The sequence below is a fragment of the Hydra vulgaris genome, chromosome 06 (assembly GCF_038396675.1).
Source record: "Hydra vulgaris chromosome 06, alternate assembly HydraT2T_AEP".
Classification (NCBI taxonomy): Eukaryota; Metazoa; Cnidaria; class Hydrozoa; order Anthoathecata; family Hydridae; genus Hydra; species Hydra vulgaris.
Genome location: NC_088925.1, coordinates 12,140,001 through 12,166,020, shown reverse-complemented (window position 1 = coordinate 12,166,020; position 26,020 = coordinate 12,140,001). Strand labels below are relative to the sequence as shown.

Here is a 26,020-nt window from a genome sequence, read left to right as displayed (position 1 = left end):
AGTTTGATATAAGCGCTATTTACTAATGAAAAAAACTCAAAATATTTTGTTTCTATTTTATTGTAATGATTGATTTTTTAAGCTTGAAGCAAAGATCATATAAAAATAATTTAATTCTGATTAAAAAAATATGATTTAATTTAAAACTAATTTAATAAAAATATACAACTTTATTCTGATAGAAAAATATATATAATTTAATTTTGAATTAAAAAATACATTTAGGTTTATCAAAATTAAAGTTTGTTCTTGGGTTCAACTTTACTGTCAAATTTATTTTAAAATGTTACTAAATATTATTCAATATTGAAATTTTATTTGTTCTTAAAAAAAAATTAGGTCATTTTTACCACAATTGTTTTTTCCATTTCCCTTGCTAAACATTTTTTTTTTAATTTAAAATTAAATTTTAAATAAACGGCTGCATCAAAAATTTGCACAAAATGTAAGTTAAACATTCTTTTTAAAAAAACTTTTTTTACATTTTACAAAAATTTACACAAAACTCAAGTTAAATTGCAGCAATTATTTTTTAATAAAGGATATATGCATCGATATAATTTTAATAATAAAATAATAAATTAATAAACTTTGATAAAGTAAATAAATTAATGTAGTTTTTATTTTTGTTACTCACTAATTTTTTTTAAATATCATTTAAAATAAATATTTTTAAAATCATTTGTAGTTGCAAAGTTGCAATTAGAAATTTAAGAAATTATCATTTTAAAAACATATTTTAATTCATTTATGCAAATGTCAAGAAAAGAAAGAAATTTGGTTATACCAAACATTTTTAAAAATACAACATTAAATTTAATTTTTAATATAAAAATAAAAGAAAATAAACTTTTCCTTATAGTAATAATAAAAAAGCTGTCAAATAACATATAACTCGTTTTGCGGTAATTAATATTATTGCAGTAATTTAAAAAACTATATGTTTTTAAAAAATAAAAATAAAGAGAATTTTATGCTGACAAATATTGAGTTAAGCTTATGCATTAAGCATTTTTTATTTAAAACAAGGCCTGCATATGGTTGATAAGACATAAACAGAGATGAAAGTAGATTAACTCCTACATAATCTACTGGACTCAGCCAGGTATGTAAACTTTCATTCCTTCCTGTTGATTGTTTCATTTCTTCTAGCTGAGTTTTGAGTTAAGCCTCATTCTACTCCACGGTTTTCACCTTCTTTTGCAGCTGCTATATTTAATTGTAACAATTTATTTTATCTTTTTCAAAAGAACAACTCTCTTGAGAACAAACGCCTATTTATTATTGCAAGAAATCAATGCAAAAGGGTGCTGTCTTCATTATTCCCAGTTTATAAAACCTTGTATCGTAATTCAGAAATTAGGCTCTAGAGACATTTGGAAAATCTTCAACAGCATCATTAACAAAGGTAGGTGTAACATTCTATCTCTCATTCATGGGACCGATCTTATTACCTCTCCCAAGGATAAAGCAGAACTATTTGCAAAGTACATTACTTCTAATTTGACTCTTGAACCTTATGGACGTACTCTTCCTTTCGTTCCAGTTAAACAGCTTAAACAACTGTTGGACATTCAAATCACTCCAGCTTCCATTGCTAAAGTCATATCTCAATTAAACTCTTGTACAGCTTGTGGTCCAGACAACATTCCTGTCATAGTTTTACAAAACTGTTCTCCAGAACTCTCTTCGATTATCTCTAACCTATTTAATAAGGGCTTGACAGAATATTGTTTCCTGCCTGCTGGAAAATGGTATCCAACTTATAAAAACTCTACAAAACAATCTGACCACTCCATTTATTGATTCTCTTTATTGATAGCAAGGTCTTTGATAAGCAAATCTCTAACATCCCATCTTGAGTCAAAGAACTTACTGTCAGACATTTGATACAGTTTTCAACTTTCTTGTTCTACGGCTGACTTGCTAACTGTTGTGATTGAATGATTTTATCATTCAGTCACATTTGACATTTTTTAGCATTCGATGTGTGTAGCATTTTTAGTATTTGATGGAGGCAGCTAGGCTAGCATTTTTAGCATTCGATGGAGGCAGCTAGGCTAGGGCTATTGCTCTTGACATATCTAGAGCTTTCAATAAGGTTTTGGCATGCTAGTCTTCTCCATAAGTTTGCTTCATATGGTGTATCTGGGGAAGTTTTTAAGATTCTTAAATCATTCCTTAGTTAATTCTTGGTGCAATAAACTCCCTTTTTGTACTAATTGTCTTTTGTTTTTGCAAATTTTATTGCAAAAATTAAAAACAATATTTATTTAATATTCTAAACTGCCTCATTTTATAGTGAGGGTCATTCAAAAATGACCTTCACTATAAAATAAAACGTTACAGACTGAGAAGTGATGAGTAATCTGAAAATGCAGAAAAAATTATTGCAAAATAAAAGTAGCTCACATAATTAGACAAACTAATATATAACTACCCAGATCAACGATTCCCTGTTCCAAAACGCTGTAATTTATTACTTATTAAAAGTTAGTTAGAATAATAAAAATTAATTACTTTTACACACCTTGAGTTTAGACACCTTCATTAGTTCATTTAGTGAAATATTTATTCTTTCATTCAGCGAAATATTTATTTATTCATTCAATGAAATATTTTAATATCAGTTTAAACATTTACATGAAATTTCACTTCACAAAGTGAAGTGAAATTTCATGTAAATGTTCACAACTTCACTTTACTAAGTGCGTGCAAATTAATGATAACTAATATATAATAACCTTATGACTGTAACTGTGATCCATTAATACAAAATAGTGAATTTTTCTTAACTTAATTCGTTAAATTTATTTGCGTATAAAAAAAGGTATAAACTTGAAGAAATTAAAATTAAAGGAAACTAAAAATAAAATAAAAGTTGTTTTGACTTTTTTTTTTAAAACCTTTAAAAATAGTAATATATTAAGCATTCAATGATTTATTATTAAATACTTAATATGACATTAAATTTATAATATTAAGTATTTAACAATATTTAACAATATCATATTACTGGTGTTGATAAACACACAATAAAAAACAAAAACTATAATAAACATCTTGGCCAATGACACAGGTTTCGAATTGGAGAAGCGAAATCATCATTTTCTTAAAGAAGTCCTCTATATTTAGAGTTTTCTAAAAAAAAAAAAGGTCCTTTAGAAAAAAAAAAGGGGGGGGCAGCACCTTAGACCCCTATATTATCGGCTCTAAACTTTGAAGTTCTATATATTCTATTATATATCTGAAATTCTATATATTCTACTATATATATTTCAGCAAAACTTTAAAAAATTTTTTAAAACTTTTAAAAGTGTTTTTAGTATGCAAACAAACAATACTTCACTTAAATGATGAGAAAATTTAAAAACAAGCTTTTGAAGAAAGCAATGTTTTAGCATGGTTTCTTTTAAAATAATTGCAAACGCAACCGTTTTAACTAAAATTTTGCATGCTTTTGTTAACACATGAAAAAACCATGCTAAAGCATAACTCCTTTCTTCAATTGCGTACTTAGTTATTTAACTTAAAAGTAACTCTATTGAATGTTTTAGCATGGTTTCTTTTAAAGTCTTTGAAATATGTTTTAAATTTTAGTAACTAATTGTTTTTTGTTATAGATATATGATTTTTATAATAAATAAAAAACTATCAATTGCGTAACTGTTTGAAAAAGAAGTAACGCGTTCATTTTTAAAAATTTTAAGCTAACGCCAATGTTACCATAAGTAAAAGTAAAGGAACGTGACATTCATTTTTTCTGTCTTTTTTTAACTAAAGTTCCCCCATTCGTTGATTTGTCGCACCCTGTAATTAATGTTAATTCTAAAAAAATTATTTTTTAAACAGTTATTATGTTAATGATCTCAAAATAAATATAATTTATATATGTAAATGGAAGCTAAAAACAGATGCCACGGCACCCAGTTTCACTTGACTCCTCTGAATTTAATATTTGTTAAGTATGAATTTAATATTTATAAAAATGAGTAATATATATATTTCTTTGGCTTCCCCAGGTTAACTTCATTTTTCAAAATAAATATAATTTATATATTTAAATGATTGCTAGAAACAGGTGCCACAAGCGCCCCTGAATTTAATATCTATTAAATACACATAAAATATATATTTCTTGGCTTTCACTTCTCAAAATAAATAAAATTTATATTTGTAAATGACTGCTAAAAACAGGTGCCATGGGTGTCCCTGAAATTACTAGTATGCAAATAAGAGTAAATCCATGGGGAAAAAATCTAAATACATTAAAATACAATACCTATTGAACTTTGAAATAGTAATACAATACACTACAATATATGCAATTTTTTTCATCAAAACAACACAATAGTTATCATAATTGTATCATAATCATCAAAGTAATACAATACAATAGTTTTGGGATTGAGATTTATTACTAGTACAAAAATAATACAATAACTATTATAACTGCTTTTACCACAGCAATGCAATACCAATAAACAATGTTTTTATTACTTCTCTGGTATTAAAATACGATATTATTGTATTGTATTTTAAAGGGGCTTACCGATAAGACTGAATTTCTTTTCTTCTTGCCCCAGCTGTGTAAATACATTTTTTTTAACTCTAATTTTGTAAATATTTTCTTTATTTTATTGTATTTAATTATTACAATTACAATAGTTTGAACAAATAGTTTAGTCATAAATGCCTTTAGTGTAAGTGTCAAGCTACATAAGTGGGGTTTTATAAAACAATTGCTAAATGCTTATTTTTCCTAGATACAGCAACAGTTGTGTAGCAATAAATAAAACATATATTGAACTTACGCCTTGTTATTTTTCTTAACTAAAACATCATCTGGACTTTTTTCTAATGGTTTCTTACGTTCTAAAATTAAGGAACTATCTTCTTTTTTTTTTCTATTTTGCATTAGAAGAATACTATCATTTTCCTAAAAAAAAATGAAATCAAATGTTATTATCAAATGAATGTTGTAAGAATAATAACTTTTATAAAACAATCAATAATATGCATTTTTTATTTTTATTTATATTTTAAAGTAGCTTATTTTAAAGTAGTTGGTGTGAGTAATTTTGTGAAAATGGACAAAATCGAGTATCAAGCTGTCATTAAATATTAGTTTTTAAAGGGCAATATGCCTACACAAATCAAAGATGAGATGGATTCTGTGTATGGGGACTCTGCACCATCATTTACCACAGTGAAATTTTGGGCAGCTGAATTCAAACGTGGCCATCAGAGCTTGGGAGACGATGAACATTCAGGACGTCTAAAAACTGCAACTAATGAAAACATCGCCAAAGTTCACCAAATGGCGCTAGACGATCACCAAATTAAAGTGAGAGAGATAGCAGAGGTTATGAACATATCAAAAGAACATGTTTGTCATATATTACATGAAAATTTAGGCATGAAAAAGCTGTCCACGTGTTGGGTGCTGTGTTTGCTCATGTTGGATCAAAAACGTGTTCGAATGAACATTTCCAACGCTCTGTTGGCGCTGTTTAGGCGCAATAAATCCGAGTTTTGGCAACGATTAATTACTGTAGATGAAACTTGGATACACCATTATACTCCTGAAACAAAAATACAGTCCAAACAGTGGGTTGCAAATGGGGAATTGGCTCCAAAAAAAGCAAAAACTGTTTTTTCGGCTGGAAAAGTGATGGCAACTGTTTTTTAGGATAGTCTTGGAGTTATTTTAATCGATTATCTTCAAAAAGGAAAAACCATTACAGGAGCATACTATGCATCATTGCTTGACAAGCTAAAGGAACAAGTTGTGGAAAAACGGCCACATTTGCAGAAAAAGAAAATCCTGTTTCACCAATACAACGCACCGTCTTGCACCTCAGCGGTTGCCATGGCAAAAATCCACAAATTACAATTTGAACTGCTTGACCATCCGCCTTACTCACCAGATCTGGCCTTAAGTGATTTCTTTTTGTTCCCTCATTTAAAAATTGCACTCGGAGGTCAGAGATTTTCATCAAATGAAGAGGCAATCACCTTCGTGAACAATTATTTTGCAGAGAAAATCGCCGAGTACTATTTGGACAAATTACAGAGATGGGAGCATCGCTGGAAAAAGTGTGTAGAGTTACAAAGAGATTATGTTGAAAAATAAAAAATAAAATTTTGAAAAAATGTCTTTTATTTTTGTTAGGTCGGAAACTTTTCAGACCACCCTCGTATATATATATATATATATATATATATTATATATATATATATATATATATATATATATATATATATATGTAAATTATGTTAGTGTATTTTACAAATAGAGTGCTCAATGTTCTTAAAGAACAGAGCAATAATAAATTAAATTAGTAAAAAACACTTATCTAACTTTTATCTTCGACTTGAAGTTTCACCATTGCTGGATCATCAGGAAGAGTATATATATATATATATATATATATATATATATATATATATATATATATATATATATATATATATATATATATATATATATATATATATATATATATATATATATATATATATATATATATATATATATATATATATATATATATATATATATATATATATATATATATATATATATATATATATATATATGTACATTTAAATAGATATAAGCAAATAATATTGAGTTTTTTTAAAATTAAACCAAGATATTGTTTTAAATAAAACTGTATTTATTTATTTTAGTTAATGATTTCGTTAATAATATAATTTCAGTACCAATAAAATGCCAAAGATATCAATAAATGACAGAAATCGCGTCATTGTTTTACATGAAGAGGGCTTTAATCTAGAAATCTAAAATAGTTAAACATGTGAATTGTTCGTAAGCCTAAGTTCAAAAAATAGTTAAAAAATATAGTGAAACTAATGATGTAGTGGATAAAAAGAAGTCCCAAGAAGTTAAGCCTACGTGATGAACAGTTTTTAAAAATAACAGCGCTACGAAATTGCAAGAAAGTAAGCGCAGAACTCGTTCAAGATGTTAAAAGAGCTAGTGGAACTTTAGTACATGCATCTACTGTGCAACAATCTTTAATAAAATCTGGATTAAAAGGCTTTGTAACTATTAAAAAACCTTTACTACGCAAAGGTAATAAAGAAAAAAGATTAAAGTTTGTATTGTTTACAGACGCATCTAAATTTCAAATATTTGGGACAAATAGACATCAGTATGTTAGGCGAAGAAAGAGAAAGGCATTGAAGGAGCCATGTCTAACATCAACTATCAAACATGGTGGAGGGAATATTCAAGTTTGGGGGTGCATTTCAATAAAAGGAGAAGGGGATATTGTTAGAATTACAGAAAAGCTTTTACATAATCATACAGTGTCTTCTGGACAACAACTGATCGGTGGTTATTTTATCCTACAACAGGATAACAATCCCAAACATACTTGCAAGTTAGTTAAAAATTATTTGTCAAATCTGGAAGAGGAGGAAGTGCTTTAAATCATGCCTAGGCCTCCTCAGAGCCCTTATTTGAATATAATCGAACATGTTTGGGATTACTTAGACAGAAAGAAGATGGAAAGGTTGCCAAAGAATGTAAATGAGCTTTGGAATGTTCTAAAAAAAGATTGGTATAATATCCCCATCACATTTATAGAAAATCTGTATAAAAGTATAAATATAAGAATCCAAGATGTTATTGTAAACAAAGGTGGTCACACTAAAAATTAATTAAGTCTCTATGTATAGTTATAAATTTGAATGTTTTTAATAAAACTTGTATTATATTACACAATTTAATAAAAATTATGTTTGTACCTATATTTTTGTTTTAATTTCATTTTGTTTGACATTTTATCTTGAATATATTAAAATTCTCTTAGGTGCTACTTTCTTTTGCACAGTACTATATATATACACTGTCCTCCAAAACATTAGCAACAAAATAAAAAAATGCTTTTTTTCTACTTTGAATACTAATTACAGCAATTTTATTTTTTTAATTACACTTTGAATACAAAAAATGCTTAATATTACATATAAGAAAAAAGATTTGTACATAATAAGACTATTGGAAAATGAATAAACTTGTTTTTTTGTTTTTATTGGTATTTTAATGCAAAAACGTGGTCCTCCAAAACATTAGCAACTTTTTATAATTACTCATAAAAACTCACGGAAAATCACCAGCACAAGTGTGGAAATAATGTCCAAAGGAATTGTTGTGTTGTAATTATTAGTACTTAACCAATGAGAATTAACTAATTGTTAATTTTTGTCCAGAGATGAATACGGAGTGTTGCAATTATTACAATAATAATTTAAGATCGGGTATATATGCTGTTTTGGATTATAATGGCAGGAAACAAGTATAATTTAGCTTTTCGAGAACGTATTGTAAAAGATTACAAGAAAGGAGTCAAACAAAAGGAAATCGCAACGAAATACTCCATTAACAAACATCAAACAATTTAATGAAGGTAGTCCTTTAGAAACAGAACATAAGGGCGGAAGACCACTCAAAACATGTCGTTTCACCGATCGAAAAATTATTCGTCATGTTAAAAAAAATCCTTTTGACAGCGCTAATGATACTATTAAAAAACTGAAACTTTCCATGTCTCAAAATACAGTTTGTAGACGGTTACAATTTTCAGGACTTTTGAGCTTTAGAGCAGCAAAAAAACCTTTCATTTCTCAGAAGAATAGAAAAGCAAGAATTGAGTTTGCAAATTCTCATAGAGACTGGACTATAAATGATTAGAACAGAGTACTCTGGAGCGATGAATCAAAGTACAATTTGAAAGGTCCTGATGGAAATTTAAAGGTACGTAGACCTAAAGGTAAATGCTTAGATCCTAAATATACAAGAGGAACAATCAAGCATGGTTGTGGAAAAAGTGCAATGATTTGGTTTTTCTGGTTTTAGTGGACTTGGACCTATTTACCGAATAAATGGCATTATGGATCAGTATGTTTGTCGTGATATTCTCAAGGAAAAAGTGGTTCCTCATACTGATAATAATATGCCTCTTTTATGGACATTTCAACAAGAGAACGACCCCAAACACACCTCTTAACTCGTTAAAGAATGGTTTGAAACAAATCAAATTAAAGTAATGAAATGGCCAGCTCAATCACCTGATCTCAACCCGATTGAAAATTTATGGTACCAAGTTGAACTCTCCCTAAAACACAAAGGACCCTTCAAAAACGCCGATGAGCTATATAAAGCTATTGAAACCACGTGGAATGAGATTACACAAGAAAAAATTAATAAACTCGTAGAGTCTATGCCGAGAAGATGTTCCTTGATCCTAAAAAGTAAAGGATATGCCATTAACTATTAATATTATTATTTTTTAGGGTAGTTTTAAAAAAGTTGCTAATGTTTTGGAGGACCACGTATTTGCGTTAAAATATCAACACAAACAAAAATTCACGTTTATTTTTTTTCAAGTAGTCTTATTATGTTAAAATCTTTTTTCTTATATGTTACATTACCATTTTTTTCATTTAAAGCGTAATTAAAAAAAAAAAATTGCTGTTATAAGTAATCAAAGTAAAAAATTTATTTTATTCTATTTGGTTGCTAATGTTTTGGAAGACAGTGTATGTATATATATATATATAAATATATATATATATATATATATTATATATATATATATATATATATATATATATATATATATATATATATATATATTATATATATATATATATATATATATATATATATATATATATATATATATATATATATATATATATATATATATATATATATATATATATATATATATATATATATATATATGTATAGTACTGTGCAAAAGAAAGTAGCACCTGTTTAGCGTTTTTTAATTCAAAATTATATTTTAAATCAAGTTTTGAGTTCTAGGTAAAGCCAAGCATTAAATAAGAAAGATCTAGTATCTGGATACGTCTATGGATCTTTACAGCAAAAAAGTAATTACTTGTTAATTATTATTTTGTACTAAATTAGAATATATTTATTTTTTGCATAAATTGCGTCTTATAAAAGGTAAACTAGGTGTGTTCTAAAACATGAACATTACTTTTAACATAAATAAACTGAATGTTATCTAATACAAGCAAACTTTCTCAGGCCCTTTTGAACTTTTTTGACACAGTACCTTAAATTTGCCTCAATCACATTGAAAGCTAGATTCATTACAATTAAAAATGTTGAATCGCTTGCGAATCCATGCAAATTGTATGACAATGTTTTACCATGCTCTTTTTATCTAGCTAAAAGATTTAAATTTGAGACGACATATAAAGCTTTTGATAGTATTGTTATTAATTAACACCCTAATATTATTAAAATTGTGAATATTCATTGTCAACACCTAAGCACAACATCATAAAATTAAGTAAACGTGGCTTTTGTACTTTTAATTGGCTAACAACAAAATGACATTAACTTATTTTATGAATATGCTTAACAAATATTTCTTTTCTCTTTAAATGTGTTATGGTAAGTTTTTGCTTTAAAAATGCTTTTAAGGATTTAAGAATATATTAATTTCAAAATACACAGTAATTTCAAAATACATAGTAATTTTAAAATACATAGTAATTTTAAAATATATTAAGAACCATACTTTACTTAATTGAATGTTTCTTTTTAAGTTCAGTAAAATATTGACTCTGCGATCCAAATCTTTGCGACTTTTATTTTCGTCTTCAACATCTTTCTGTCTTACCCTTGACATTGTTTCCTTTAAATACTTCATGGCAACCTCTCTATTTTTTTTTGCAGAGATAATAGCTTGACGATTTTTTCTTTCTCTTTCTCTGGAAGCAGAAATGTGCTCTCTGTAACAAAGATTTTAATAATATTTTAAATATGATTTAAGAAAAAAACACTAAAATTTCAGAATATAAAAAAACATTTTTATAAATTGCTATTTTTATTAAATTTTAAATTTAACAGCTAAAATCTAAAATAACATGAAACTGGTCATACTTTTCCCTTGCTTTCCTCTTTTTATCAATATTAACAGCGTAGGTCATTTCTTTCTTCAACCTATTGTTAGCTTTTTCAATCTTCAATATTCCAAGTTTCCCTTGATCAAGGCTGATGTCTTTATCATAAGATAAAAATTTGCCATGCTCAATATATGATTGTGCTATAAAAAACCTATATCAAAAATTTTATATTTTACATAATTGTAATTTTTGTAATTACCTGTAATTGTAAAGCATTTTTTCATTTTTTATAATTACAACTTTAAAAATTATATCTAAACAATTGTCAATCAAATCAAAGCAGACTGCACAATTAAAAAATTTAATAAAATATTGGCTGTTTTATGGATATTTACTAAAATGCAAGAAGAAACTAATTACCAAAGAATTTATGTTACACCTAAACCACCATCTGAACTATTAATTAAATCAAATCAAATATATTCTTAATAAAGTTGTTACATCAAGGATGTTTAAAAACAGTAATAATTTTTGTCCAACTTCATTTACGCATTGTAAACGTATTTGGACCTGCTCTGTTTGTTAAGCTTGAGCCTCTCTCCCATCGTCGTAAAGTTGCATCTCTTTCTCTTTTCCAAAATACTATCATGGTCGCTGCTCAAAGGTGGTATTATCTCTAGTTCCATCAACCAAAACTCATTCTCCCTTGACTCGCTTTTTAGCAAAGTCTCATACTTTTATTGTATCTGTCCCTGCACGCTCTAAAAAAACTTTTATTCATCTAGTTTTTTTGATTTCAAAATCAGAAAAAATTAGATTTTAAAAAATTTGATTAACAAAAATAATGAAAAAGACATCAACTTTTTTGTGAACAAGTTTTTTTTATGTGTTAATGGTTTAGAAGTGGAGGCTAATGCCTCCTTTGTTAGCAAAAGGTACAAAACTTAAGTCCCACCACAGCCAAGGAAGAATGACACTCTTTTTTCTCTGTGCAGACATCTTGTTTTTTCTTGTACATGAAAAAACATATGTTTAGATAAAGTTTTTAGAGAGAAATATAACCAAAATTAATATTGACTTGATATAGACTTTTTCAACAACTTGTTTCTCCATCAGTAGGTTAATTAGGAAGAATATCTATATATACATTTAAATTTTTAGACTGAAAATATCTTTCTTAAACATCGGAGGATTTTATACGTGTACATAAGATGTCATAAATACTATAAAAAAATTAAGAAAATACACAAACTGTTGCTTATTGAGCTAGAGTCAGCGTCGAACCTCTGATCTCTGGGTTCTGAGCCAGAACTCTAATATAAATTGACACTACCAAATAACACATATATGTTATTTGGTAGTGCCCATTTATATATAAGTATTATATACAACCTAAAGTTATATATAATACTTGTATATAACTTTAGGTGCAGCTGAGTGTACATGTTTTTTTAAATTTTACCAGTCTTCTTTTTCTTTTTTAAATATGGATATTAATTATGCATATTATGGGGAAAATTAAAGTTTACCAATAAAGTTTAACATAACATACATACATAATATAGACTGTTAAGATAATATATATATACACATATGAACTACATTTAGATATAAAATACATATATGCATTATATAGATATGCTTATTCATTTACATATATAATGCATATATCTATATATCTATTATGTTAACACTCATGCATGGGTGTTGGAAACCTGTCTTACTTTGTGTTACAGAAACCTGTATTATAGAACCATGGTCATGGTTCTGTACCTAAGACAGGTTTCCATAAGGCCATTTTCTTATTTATTTATATTATTATAGAATAGTTAAAGCAATATTTACAGTGGAGTGTATACACAGTCAATGTATGTACACTCCTCTGGGCCTTTGGCTATATCTGCCAATGTATGTACATTCAATGTGTCAATACCTAAATAATTCAGTTGATAAAACAAAAATAAAAAACAAAACAATAAAATTAATAAAAATAATAAAAGTATAACAAAAACTGAATATAACAACATAAATACAAAAATTTTGATCTTTAAAAAAAATTGGTTTTGTTTAGTTTTTTGTTCATTTAAAAAAAAAAAAAAAAATTAAATTTATGTCTTACTCAGCATCTTTAACTTTTTGCTGAAGTTCTTTTTCATTATCTTCTTCTTTTTTTATTTGTAAGGTTAATAAACCCATTTCATTTTTCAACTTATTCAATATTGGTCTAAATAAATTAAAAGTATTGAAAAAAAAATTTCAAGAATTAAAATTTTAATTTTCTTTTACATAAACAGATGATCTATTAATTTTATATGAATATAAAAGTAAATAACCTATAAACTAAAAAAAAACTTACATACCATCACTACTTGTTTCTTTTATAAAAAAACTTACATATCATCACTACTTGTTTCTTTTATAAAAAGCTTTAAATTCTTCATCTCAACTTTCAACATTTTAAGATGGTCTTTTTGAATTTGTAAATCAGCTCTGTAATTATGATTTTAGATTTTCAAATTCAAAAATAATAAACTAAATATTTTTTGAAAAAAAAGGCTTTTAATATATATAAAATTACTTGGATTATTATTTATTACCTGCATTTTTGAGCCATATACTCTCGTTGAAGCACTATTTCTCCTAATTGATCAAGATGTTGTTCAAGAACTTGTTGCTGAGATACCTCCTGTGAGCATAAAACACAAAGTGAAATCAACAATAAACAAAACAAAAAAAAACATCTTTTTTAAACTTTCATAAACCTTCAATTAAAGTATAAAAATAAAAATTAAAAACAGAAATAAAAACCATTATATAAAAATATTTTTCTGCTACATTTTCAATAGAAATCATACCTCACAACTTTTTGCAGATACTTGGTTAAATGAATGGTCCTCTTCATCGAACTCAGATTTTTCCATATCATCATAACTTCTACAATAATAAAGTTTTTTCATAACATGTGACAATATTTTACTGACTCTTTTTATTTGGCTAAACCAATTCAAGTTGAGTCTACATATAAAGTTTTTTCACTGTATCGTTATTAACACCCATATATTATTATAGTTATAAATATTCAATGTTAACGCCTAAGCACAACATCATAAAATCAAGTAAACTTGGATTTTGTATTTTTAATTGGCTCAAAACAAAATTTTTTAAACTTTTTTTTTCTCACTTTTTGTTTTAAAACTTAAACTAAAGAAATGGGTTTGGTTTTTTCTTTACTTTTTAATTTATTTAATGTACTTTTTTGATTTAGCATTTAAATGGAATTGAAAGAAACTTGATATAATGATAAAGAATTAAAATTGTAAAAAAGATTGATCAAATATTGCTAGAAAAGTTTATGTTATTTCTATCATATCTGAGGCTTAACAGCCAGTAAGGTAAGATTATCACAAAAAAGAAACATTTTTTAAACCATCAAATACATCTCTGTTAATCTTTACATATGAAGTAGGCTTTAGGCTTCCTACATCAAGTCACTAGCAATAGACTTTAATAAAGGAAATTGAGAAAAAAAAAGTAATTTTAAAAAAATGCTGGTTCTTTGTCCTATATCACCTTTACCCTGATTTTTTTGGACAAATTTAAAAAAATTTGTTTCAGCATAATTCAAAGATTGCATACATTTTACATTTGCATAAATGTAAAATTAAAATAACTAAAACAAATATCAGTTAAACTAATAATATACACAATTATATATACACAATATTTGATACATATACATTCTTTTTATTTATTTTCATTTACCTCCCCAAGGCCAAATAGACAATTAGATTCGAGGAGGTTACTATTAATTGTGGTTACCACTCTTTCTTAACTTTATAACTTCAAAACACAAACCTTGATGAACAAGGCTGTTAGGTGGAGAAACAAGTTGAGCGCGATACTACCAGGGATGTGGTGGGGATCAAATTTGGCTTATGTGAAGCGAGCATTCTACAACTACACCACCACATATATTTAAAATATATACTGTTATCACTGTTGTAAAAAATGACCAAAAACTACTTTGAGCTGACCCGAGAAAACCGCTTTGACAGGGTGAAACTACAATGTTTCCTGACTCCAAAAATGTAAAATTTGAAATCTAACTATTTTGTCCAAGAAAATAATTTTGATTTTTAGTTTTTAGTACTTTGCACAATAGGGCGAAATGACAGCTTTTCAAATTTTGCATTTTTACAGCATTCAAAAACTCTTCAAAATAAGCATTTATTACTCCAAAACATAACTGTCTAAAATTCACTTGAATAATAGTTTATTCTGACACAACTGATATAGTTTTTCATTAACAAGATGGAAATAATAAACACTTTCTTAAATAATTCTTTTAGTTATTCTAAGCCAAAACACAAAAACAACCTCTTGATTCTAAACACATAAAGAGCAAATGGTACATAAAATAAATTCTTCTCAATATTTGATTCTTCATAAATGCTTGCTGTTGTAGTCCACAACACATGAAAGAAGCCTCTTTGCATACTCAGGATGATTGCGGTCTCTTTTGTATCTCTGCCAATGTGAGCTGAAATTATGATGCATTGATTCTGTTGCCTGCTCACTAAAGATCCCCAAGGGAGCCCTTTTGATCTCAATGAATTGCTTCACATGGAAGAAAACAGCATGAACTTTTGGAGTCACACTGATGTTCATGATTGCCAAATATGAGTCTCTGAAGCAATCAATTTTTTCAGAAAAGTCATCCTCCAGAACCATACCAAAACATGCTGTCACCACAGACTTAAACTTTTGAAGGGCATCAATGATTCCAAAGACTTGAAAAGCAGACTCAGTCTCTGCAATTCTTTGAAGGAGGTCAAGATTGCTGAGAAGCTTGTGACAGGCATTCCCTGCAAACTGCCCACCATGGTATGGTTCTTGTTGAATGTGGAGAGCTGAGGGCCACTTGACAACATTGGGCCAAACTTCTGTCATGGCTTTGTACATGTGATTGACCACACCAAGGAGAAGATGGAGTTCCATTGGTGGTATGAGCTCCAAGATGAGTTTGTTTTCAGAACCAGATAGCAAAGGCTCATGCACTAGTGGTTGTGCATTGCAAGGAGTCAGTGACACCAAGATTGTGGAGACTAGTTTTCTTGCTAAGTTTGAAGCCATTGGCAAACAGTTGTCTGAGTTTTTTACTCAAACCAGCATCCAAGTTTTATCATAGAGTAACTCCACTGACTTTGTGGTTGTGCATTGCAAGGATCTTGCCGAGCTTTTGAATGAAGTCCTGCTTTCTCGAAGAGTTTTCCAGAATCATATTGTCAAGTTGGGAATTGATGGAGGCGGAGGATTTCTGAAAGTTTCTCTTGGCATCATGGAGTTGGATTCTCACTGTGATTCAAGGTCACCACCACGGAAAAAACTTTTAACTCAGAGGACTGCCAAAGACAGTAGTGTAAAGCGTCAAATGCTTGTGGCTTTATCAGAAGGACTACCAAAAAACTTTGAAAATGTGAGGCAGATCTTGTCTTTAATCAAGTTAGACAAAGTCAACTTTGTTGTCTCATGCGACATGAAACTTGCCAACATCCTTTGTGGCCTTTAGAGCCATGCAAGTACTCACCCTTGCTCTTGGTGGAACACAGAATCTAAGCATCTTTCTCAATCAGGATCTTTGAGGACACTAGGCTCACTTGTTGCCTGTTATCAAGAGTTTGCTAAGTCTGGTGGTGATATCAAAAAGGCAAGATCTTTTGGCAATGTAGTGCATGAGCCTTTGCTATCTGGTTCTGAAAACAAACTCATCTTGGAGCTCATACCACCAATGGAACTCCATCTTCTCCTTGGTGTGGTCAATCACATGTACAAAGCCATGACAGAAGTTTGGCCCAATGTTGTCAAGTGGCCCTCAGCTCTCCACATTCAACAAGAACCATACCATGGTGGGCAGTTTGCAGGGAATGCCTGTCACAAGCTTCTCAGCAATCTTGACCTCCTTCAAAGAATTGCAGAGACTGAGTCTGCTTTTCAAGTCTTTGGAATCATTGATGCCCTTCAAAAGTTTAAGTCTGTGGTGACAGCATGTTTTGGTATGGTTCTGGAGGATGACTTTTCTGAAAAAATTGATTGCTTCAGAGACTCATATTTGGCAATCATGAACATCAGTGTGACTCCAAAAGTTCATGCTGTTTTCTTCCATGTGAAGCAATTCATTGAGATCAAAAGGGCTCCCTTGGGGATCTTTAGTGAGCAGGCAACAGAATCAATGCATCATAATTTCAGCTCACATTGGCAGAGATACAAAAGAGACCGCAATCATCCTGAGTATGCAAAGAGGCTTCTTTCATGTGTTGTGGACTACAACAGCAAGCATTTATGAAGAATCAAATATTGAGAAGAATTTATTTTATGTACCATTTGCTCTTTATGTGTTTAGAATCAAGAGGTTGTTTTTGTGTTTTGGCTTAGAATAACTAAAAGAATTATTTAAGAAAGTGTTTATTATTTCCATCTTGTTAATGAAAAACTATATCAGTTGTGTCAGAATAAACTATTATTCAAGTGAATTTTAGACAGTTATGTTTTGGAGTAATAAATGCTTATTTTGAAGAGTTTTTGAATGCTGTAAAAATGCAAAATTTGAAAAGCTGTCATTTCGCCCTATTGTGCAAAGTACTAAAAACTAAAAATCAAAATTATTTTCTTGGACAAAATAGTTAGATTTCAAATTTTACATTTTTGGAGTCAGGAAACATTGTAGTTTCACCCTGTCAAAGCGGTTTTCTCGGGTCAGCTCAAAGTAGTTTTTGGTCATTTTTTACAACAGTGTTATATTTAATATAATAACATAAAGTAAATAATTAAAAATAAAATACCCAGCAATAGAACTCTCTTCATCACTAAAATAATGTTGATCTGATGATAAGGCCTCTTCAACATCTTTATTACTTGTTAATACATCTAATAATGATAAAAAATCATTAAAAAAATAAAAACTTTTCATATTCTTATTTGTAAAATTAAATTTTTTTGTTTCATGCAACATAAACATTTTACTTAAATATTTAGGAAAAAAAAAATGGTGAGGTAAGGCTATTTATGAGTTAAGTGAGACTCCATACCTGTAGTAAACGCACCTTACCTGGGAGAAAAGAATGTCTTAAATAAAATTTTAATTAATTAGTGCTAAGGGTGAGAGCTCGTAAACAATGATAATATTTCTAATGGTGGTATCACAATAAAAATACATAAATTTCAAAAGATATCATTAAAACAATTATTAAAATTTATTAAAAATTAATTTTGTTAATGAATTAATTAATCTAGAAAAAAATTGTGAGCAAACACAAAAAATTATAAGGTATTGGTTTTGATGAAAAAATTCAAAACAATAATAACTGCACCAATAATAAAAGAATAACATAAGGGTTTTGAAGTTGCTCCAGAGCTGGAGCCAGTGCTATCCAGTGCTGCTGATTTTACAAGGAGCTTTGTTTTAGCATTCTTAATTAGAAATATTTTGACAATTGATTTAAATATATGAGTTTAGATCTAAATAGAATTTAAAAAAGATTTAAAAAGATTTTTTTGAGAATTTTTATTATACTTTTTGATGCTATTCTTTTATTTGCATTATTTATTTTATTTATATTATTATTATTACATTATTATTATTTATATTATTTTACTTTACATTATTTACTGTTCTTATATTTTGGTAAAGAAGATTAATCCATAAATTGATTATATAAAAACCAATAGCTCTCATGTGTTTATTTTTAATTCTAATTAACTATAGTGCTGGTGGTTAACTGTAATTTATTTTATTTTCTATAGTTTTTAATCAAAATGGCTTTAACCTCAAACAATCCTGAGAGGATTCCAGATAAGAATTTTTCTATGGATAAAAGTAAAAAACTGGCTACATTACAGAAATTACAGAATTACAGAAAAGACAAATGATAAAGTGATTCCATGCAACATGCAAATATAAAATATGAGATGGCATTTGGAAAAATCACACCTAACAGAGTATAAAATATTTGAATCCGAAATGACCTTATGGCCAAAATAAAATCTTGTGAATCTTTTCCATCACATTCATAAGATTTCAATACTAAAAAAACTAAACAGTCTACTCTAGATTCTTTTGCTGTTGCTAATAGTAGAATAAATAAATCAAGTTAGTGCTAACATTTTTTAGATTTATTAATTAGTTATCATTAAAACTATAGTGAATAACAAGATTTTATTAAAAACATTTGCGGGCAAATAATTTCAGTTGGTTACAGGCAATTAGTCTTCAATTCAGAACCAGGCCTTATTTAAAAAAAAAAATACTTAACACAATAGCTTAATATGAATTTGACATCATAAAATTTTTTTATTTTTTTTTAATTTTTTAAAGACATTAACTTTTTTAAACTACTGCGGTATTACTAATTAATGCAAAACAAGTTAAATAAATTTTAAACAAATGTAGAAATGCTCTTATGGAATGTTTATTTTCAATTCTTATCAAAAGTTTAAATTTAATATTACATTTTTAAAAATATTTGATATAAAAAATTTCTTCTTTTCTCAACATTTGTATAAATGAACTAAAATATGTGGATTTTTTTTTAATTACCATTTCTTAAATTTCCAATTTGCGGTTTTGCAACTAAAAATAATTTTTTTATTTAAAAAAACTTAGCAATTAACAAATAAAAAATTACATTAATTAATTTATTTTATTTATTAAAAATTTATTACTTTATCAGGGATTTTGTTGTGAAAGCAAAGATCATTATTCCACTATTTATTAAAATTATATCACTGTATATACCATTTATTAAAAAATCATTGCAAAGCTTTAAGTTTTAAACTTTTTTAACTTTTTTTAAATTCTTTAACAAATTTAAAAATGACTAAACTACCAAAAACTATAAAACACAAAAAACCATTGTCATTACTACAGTTGCAAAAAAACACGCTTTTTTCCTTTGGCGTTTTTTTGGGTCAAAAAAACGTGCTTTCTTGGTTTTTTTGGTGATGTTTTGCTTTTTTTTTAACAATTTTTTAGTTTTTTTTGGCATAAATTTTGGAATAGTTTTCCTTTATTCTAGTATATTTTTAGTATATGACCATTAAATTAGCTTTAAGTTAGTTATATATCTAGGCATACTGTATGGAAATGTTTATTTGTCATGTTCTACTAACAACTGCGATTTTTTATCTGCATTTTTTTTCTAATTATAAGATTTATTTATTAAGACATTTTCTTATAGTACTATATCAGGACACTTGCAAAATATTTTAATGTGCTTTGTTTTTCAAGTTCAATTTTTATACATAATCTTACGGCAAAAGGAAGGTTTGACTTTTTTCATTTCGCTAATTTGGTTGAGAGATTTAAATAAATGGGCAACTAATTGTATATTTCTGCCCCCTGTATGGAGAGCTTAATCATAATTGATTACCAACAAGAAGGACATAAAGAAATCACTCAAAAATTCAAAGATACCCTTTCTTTTTATATAAATATGCATGTATATATAAAATATATGTTCTAAGGTATTTTAACGCAAAAACAAGGTCCTCCAAAACATTAGCAACTTTTTTCATCATTCCATTATCATTATATGAAATTGATTGGACTGATATTTGTTATCTTGCTATCATTAACTGATTTTAACTTGTCAATTTCAACCACTGATACTTTTGAATCTTTTGAACCTCCAAAAAACAAAATTCCTTTTTTTATATCCTGTGCTAATGTACAATTATTACCAGTGTTGATATATGCATTAATGTATCTCTTAGCAACAGCACTTTTGCAATCATATTGGTCTTTATCTTTTTGTGGCTCATTGTAATCATATCTTAAGAGGCGTATGCCTTTCACTTTGCAAATATAAAAAACGTTTTGGCAACTGAGTTAGCTGAATAGCACCCTAAAATAAAAACAGATAATGATTTATAAAATCTAGTTGTGGATAAAAAAGCAAACTATATCATTATACATTACAAGAGCCTAAACTATTACCCCCTCCACCTAGTATGCAATTAAATTTCAAGACTTTTGTTTTTTAGCAATAATTATAATAATTATATTGGAACCACCATTATCACTTTTTTTGTATATCTGTTTTACACTTGAGAACATCTTGAGTAAACTGGTCAACTACATGGTCAGCCACAAATAAAGCGTCTCTTGCATCCTGATCACTTTTTTGTATTATTGTGTTATATACTCTCTTCTTTAATTCACCAGCACAATTTGAAATCATTGTAAAAAACACAGATATGCATTGACATACCTTTCTTACCAAAATAGATTTTCTGTCCTTCTCTGAACTCAACAGGAAGTATTTTTTGAGACCAATCACTAAACCACAAGACGGTCTCTGTTAATTTGGCTCATAGCATACTCTTTGGCTTTGTTTTGTTGTACATATCGAAGAATATGCTTCATCTAAGAAGTTTTAGATTAAATGCTTTTGAGAGTATTGTATTCAAGTTCTTCTTTCTCTTCATTTCATATATTCTGGATTAGATTTTCAATCATCTCTTGACATTCTGATAGTAACGTGCAGTCATGGCACTTTTCCAGATGGTATGAGCAAGTATTAGTTTTAAAGTCGTTATCTTTAGAATTACACAAAGCACAACTGATACAGTGTGAAGCAGTATTTGACTTTTCTATGCAATCCAAACCATTCGTAGTCTTTAAATATCGCTTTGCTTTTTCTAATTATTTTTCTATATCTTTTATTGTGTTTGCATTTGTAGATGCTATGGCAACACATTTCATTAGAAAAATAAACCCATTTATACCTTCATATGTTGTGAATGCTAGTGAATACTATTGGCTTGGTTTAATTGATTTTAAAATTTTCCAGAGCGATGAATCTGATAAAACAGATTGGTTTATTGATTTACAATAGTTTTGATACAAGTTTATGGTTTGCCACTGTTTAAACATCTATTGTAGTTATCTACAGAATGAAAATAAATATTCAAATTAAAATAAGATAATATTGAGAATAATTTATTAATATTTTAAAGACTCATTCTTGAAAACAAGGTATAAGAAGCTGTGCGTCAAAGCATACAATATGATCGATTTGCAAATGGCATCAGAAATCATTAAACGCATTATATTTAATGTCAAATACCTGAATTTGGTATGCTAGAAAAGTAAGTTGTAAGTAAATAATGTTTCTGTTGATGTCCATCGGTTAAAGTAATTTTGCTTGTCGCATAAGCTATATCTTGAATAAGACCTGATGTAAATATATAACTTAGGAAGTGTTTTGCAAAGTCCATATTCATTTTTTGACAAGTTAACTTCATGTTTTGCTTAAATATAAGTGCTCCTGTTTCCTTTCTTTGCTTCCTGGCCAAATCAATTGTGTAGCTAAAAAAAAAAAGTTAACTATTTTTTCTAAGATAAAAAAATGATTAATCAATTGCTGTTAAATTAAGTAGTCTTACTTGTTACATTTTAAAGTACATTTTACATTTTTGTATTGATGGTATTGTTTTATAATTTTGTAGTGGTGGTATTGCAAATATAATAAGTACTTTTGGGCTAAATGTTTAAGCGTTTTAATAAGCTTCATATAGCATATCAAATCATCTGGAATATCTATAATGGTTGCGTTGAGTCTTCCATAATCTCCAAAAATTAGCCTCCTTGTCCTGGTGCTAGAATAGATTTTTTTGAAGTTATCTACAGCTTCATGGAACTTTCTTTTTTGATAGTTATGCTTCATTGATATGTGTTTTTCTAATATGCCATTTCACAGGGCTTATATCTGAAGTGCTTGTTGCTAAGAACTCATTAACATTTTCTGAAGAAAAAGAGCTTTCTGGAGACACTAAATCAAGTGTGTAAGTAGGATCATTCTCTATTTGGTCATGATTTAGAAACATGCTGTCTCTGTGAATTTTGCACAGCTGACCAGATACTGGAAAAGAACCAAGAAAATACTTAATAATATTTTCATACTGGTCTCTTGTTGCTTTTCAGAGATCTTTTTGTTTGTCTGTTCCTGTATTTGTCAGAGGAGCTTCATGGGATGGATGTAAGCATTGCTTTGGTACATACCAGTATCTGCAATACTTCTGTTTGTGAAAAGCACATATAACTTGTTCATTACTTAGTTCTACATGTATTCATGACTAAATTACATGTTTTTTGGTAAAACCATCAGCAAACACTTGTGTTAACTTGTCGCATTTAAATAATCCAGTTCATCTTCATCTTAAATGTTCCTCTCATGAACCTTAAGAAAATAAACAGCATTTTGTATAATCAACATTATTATGTTCAGTCATGTTATCAAATGATTGTTTTATTTTATTTCAACTCTGAATCAAACTCTTCTATCACTTCAATTCAAACTCTGCACTTTACAAATTTCTTGTAAATTTATATTACATAACCATCCACAAATATAGCATAAAGTATTCCATAAAAAATAGCACTAAAAAACCTCTTAACATATTTATAAAAAATATTAATTATTAGGCATTTTGATAGCAATTAATTAAGAATATTTGTAAATTTATAGAAGTCATAAACCACGAAACATCCAAAAATGTTTTTACACATTCCGCAACTTAGATGTTGAATTATAAGTAACCACTATGTGGCATTTTTCATGAATTTTATCATAAAAAATAGCAGACCATTATATTATTATATATAATATTAAATTATGCATAATAATAAAAATATATTATAGAAATGGTATTATAAATATAATAATAATATGTATATTAATAAAAAAATTAACATTTGGCGTCCCTTGGATATCTGCCGCGTAGCAAATAAGGACAAACTGTTCCTTTTGCCCAACCCCCCCTCGCCCCCTCTTGGCGGCACTGATTTTTTTTTTTCAAAGGTATTAAATAGTTTAATTTAGATCATAAATCTACTTTTTTTATAGCTAAAATAAGTAAGATATATAAATTCAGGGTTCACAAAGAAACAAATTTCAAATATTAAACTATTTTTGGTTGGTCACTACCAGTGACCAACCAAAATTGAAAAATTCAATTTATTAAATAGCTACTTCAATTTATTAAATATGCTTTTTTATTAAATAGCTAATTCAATTTATTAAATATGCTTTTTAAAGTTAGCATAAATTTTATCATTTTTAAAGCAGGTGAGGTTTTGAGACATGATTTTTAGACTAAGATTGAGTTTTAAATCAGTTTAACTGTATTTGCAGTAAAAGAAACAGATTTTCTTTGTTAAAAACTTGTAACATACTAATTTAAACCTTGATTAAATAAAGAATTGGTGCTCAAAAGTACAGAATTTGCATTATTGAATGCTCCTGGGGTAGTTTTGGGTAACGGGTAAAAGTATGCTGCAGATATTTTAAAAACTCAATTTTTTTCCTTAATGTATAAAATTTAATATTATATTCGTTTATAAAAATTCAGCATTTCCTCTCATTTCAAACAACTTTTTTAACTGCATGAAGTTGCTACATTCAAACATGGAAAACTTTGAAAAATGACTAAATCAACGTTTTATGAAATTTCGAACTGCAATAACTTTGAACCGCTATGAATTACGGGCTTAAAGATACGGATTTAAAGATATCTTTGAAATTTTCAAGAAAATCCAATAACTCAACTACTTCAAGTTGCTGATTTTGCCTCATTCTTATAAAAAAACAACTCTTAAGTGCGTTGTTAACATGTTGTTTATATTTCACGTGATCAAGTAGTCTTTTGGGATCAGCCTTGAAAAAGTTTGCCACTGTTTCTTAAATAATATTACTCTTAAGTGCTTAATACATGGAAGGGGATGTTTATTAACTTTCCCCACACACCCCAAACTTATTAAGACCCCTCTGTTTATTCATTTTTACAACAAAAAAACATTTAGAAACTTAAAAAATAAATACATATATCAGTCGCTGATAAGAATTATTTCAACTATTTCAACTTGCCTCATTCTTATAAAAAACGACTCTTAACCCCTTAAGGACTAGGCTCGAGATATCTTGAGTCATGTTATATGGTCCAAAAAGACCGAACCCGAGATAACTCGAGCGGTCACATATTTTACGTTTGATAATGTATTAGCCCAAAATAACTCGTGAAAATAATCTTATAACAATATTATTATATTAAATCAACTAAGAATCAATCAAATTAATAATATTTAGATTTATAACAGACTTTTTTTATATTCTTAATACGTCAATAACTAAGTTCTAAGCATTAAAAAAAATTTGATTTTTGTGGTGCATTTATTTGAAAAAATATTAGTCCTTAAGGGGTTAAATCACTAGAAAATAAAAACAACCATATAGCCACAGACAAAATGTTATTACCAAGTATTTTCAACAATTACATCCAATCTGCATTTGCTTTAGAACCTGCAAATAACGAACTACCAGAGTTCAAATTAGGAATCAACTTAACTTGCAACATAAATAATTACAATAACGAATTCACTGATGTCCAACTTAGGTTGGAGAGCCTTAGAGAAAGTCAATGGGTTTTGAATCACTTCATCTGAGAATTCTAAAATTATATGCAACTGCCTTCACTACCACTCTTACACTAGTTTACCATTAATTAAAGAATTGTTCCAGACCTCTGGAAAAGATCAAATGCTACGTCTATTTTCAAGAAAAGCTCCAGAACAAAAATATCATACTAAAGTCCTCGAGAGCATCATACATAACCAAATTATGAAATTCTGCAACAAAAACGGCCATACTACCAAAGAGCAACATGGTTTCATGAACGAAAGAGGCTGCATCACAAATCTATTTAAAGTAAGAGATATCTTAACTGAAAAACAGTAACACTATTGACATAATTTACAAGGTAACACTATGGACATAATTTACACTGAATTTAGTAGAGCTTTTGATAAGGTCGCACCGTCGACTCATGTAAAAATTTTTACATGAGTCGACGGTGTCATCACACCATCGACTCATGTAAAAACTCAAAGCATTCAGCATCGGTGGGTCATTATTCAATTGGATTTCACAAAGCCTCACCAATAGAAGACAAAAATTAGTAGTTGATAAACATGAACCCAAATGAAAGAGTACAACCGGGGTACCACAAGGTTCAGTTCTTGGTCCATTATTGTTTGTCCTCTTTATTA

The 26,020-nt window shown here is 28.1% G+C and overlaps 1 protein-coding gene across 1 annotated transcript in view; it reads right to left on the bottom strand.

Moving 5' to 3' along the window:
* Nucleotides 1-26,020, bottom strand: part of LOC100210707 (cilia- and flagella-associated protein 74) — a 114,809-nt gene that overhangs the window by 87,396 nt on the left and 1,393 nt on the right. Inside the window, exons 2-9 of the mRNA XM_065799233.1 lie at nt 17,760-17,844; nt 13,776-13,854; nt 13,518-13,606; nt 13,315-13,410; nt 13,040-13,144; nt 10,958-11,131; nt 10,593-10,806; nt 4,815-4,939 (exon numbers count right to left, since the gene is read on the bottom strand). Of these exons, the coding sequence (XP_065655305.1) occupies nt 4,815-4,939; nt 10,593-10,806; nt 10,958-11,131; nt 13,040-13,144; nt 13,315-13,410; nt 13,518-13,606; nt 13,776-13,854; nt 17,760-17,844 (967 nt within the window). The remainder of the gene's footprint in view (nt 1-4,814; nt 4,940-10,592; nt 10,807-10,957; nt 11,132-13,039; nt 13,145-13,314; nt 13,411-13,517; nt 13,607-13,775; nt 13,855-17,759; nt 17,845-26,020) is intronic.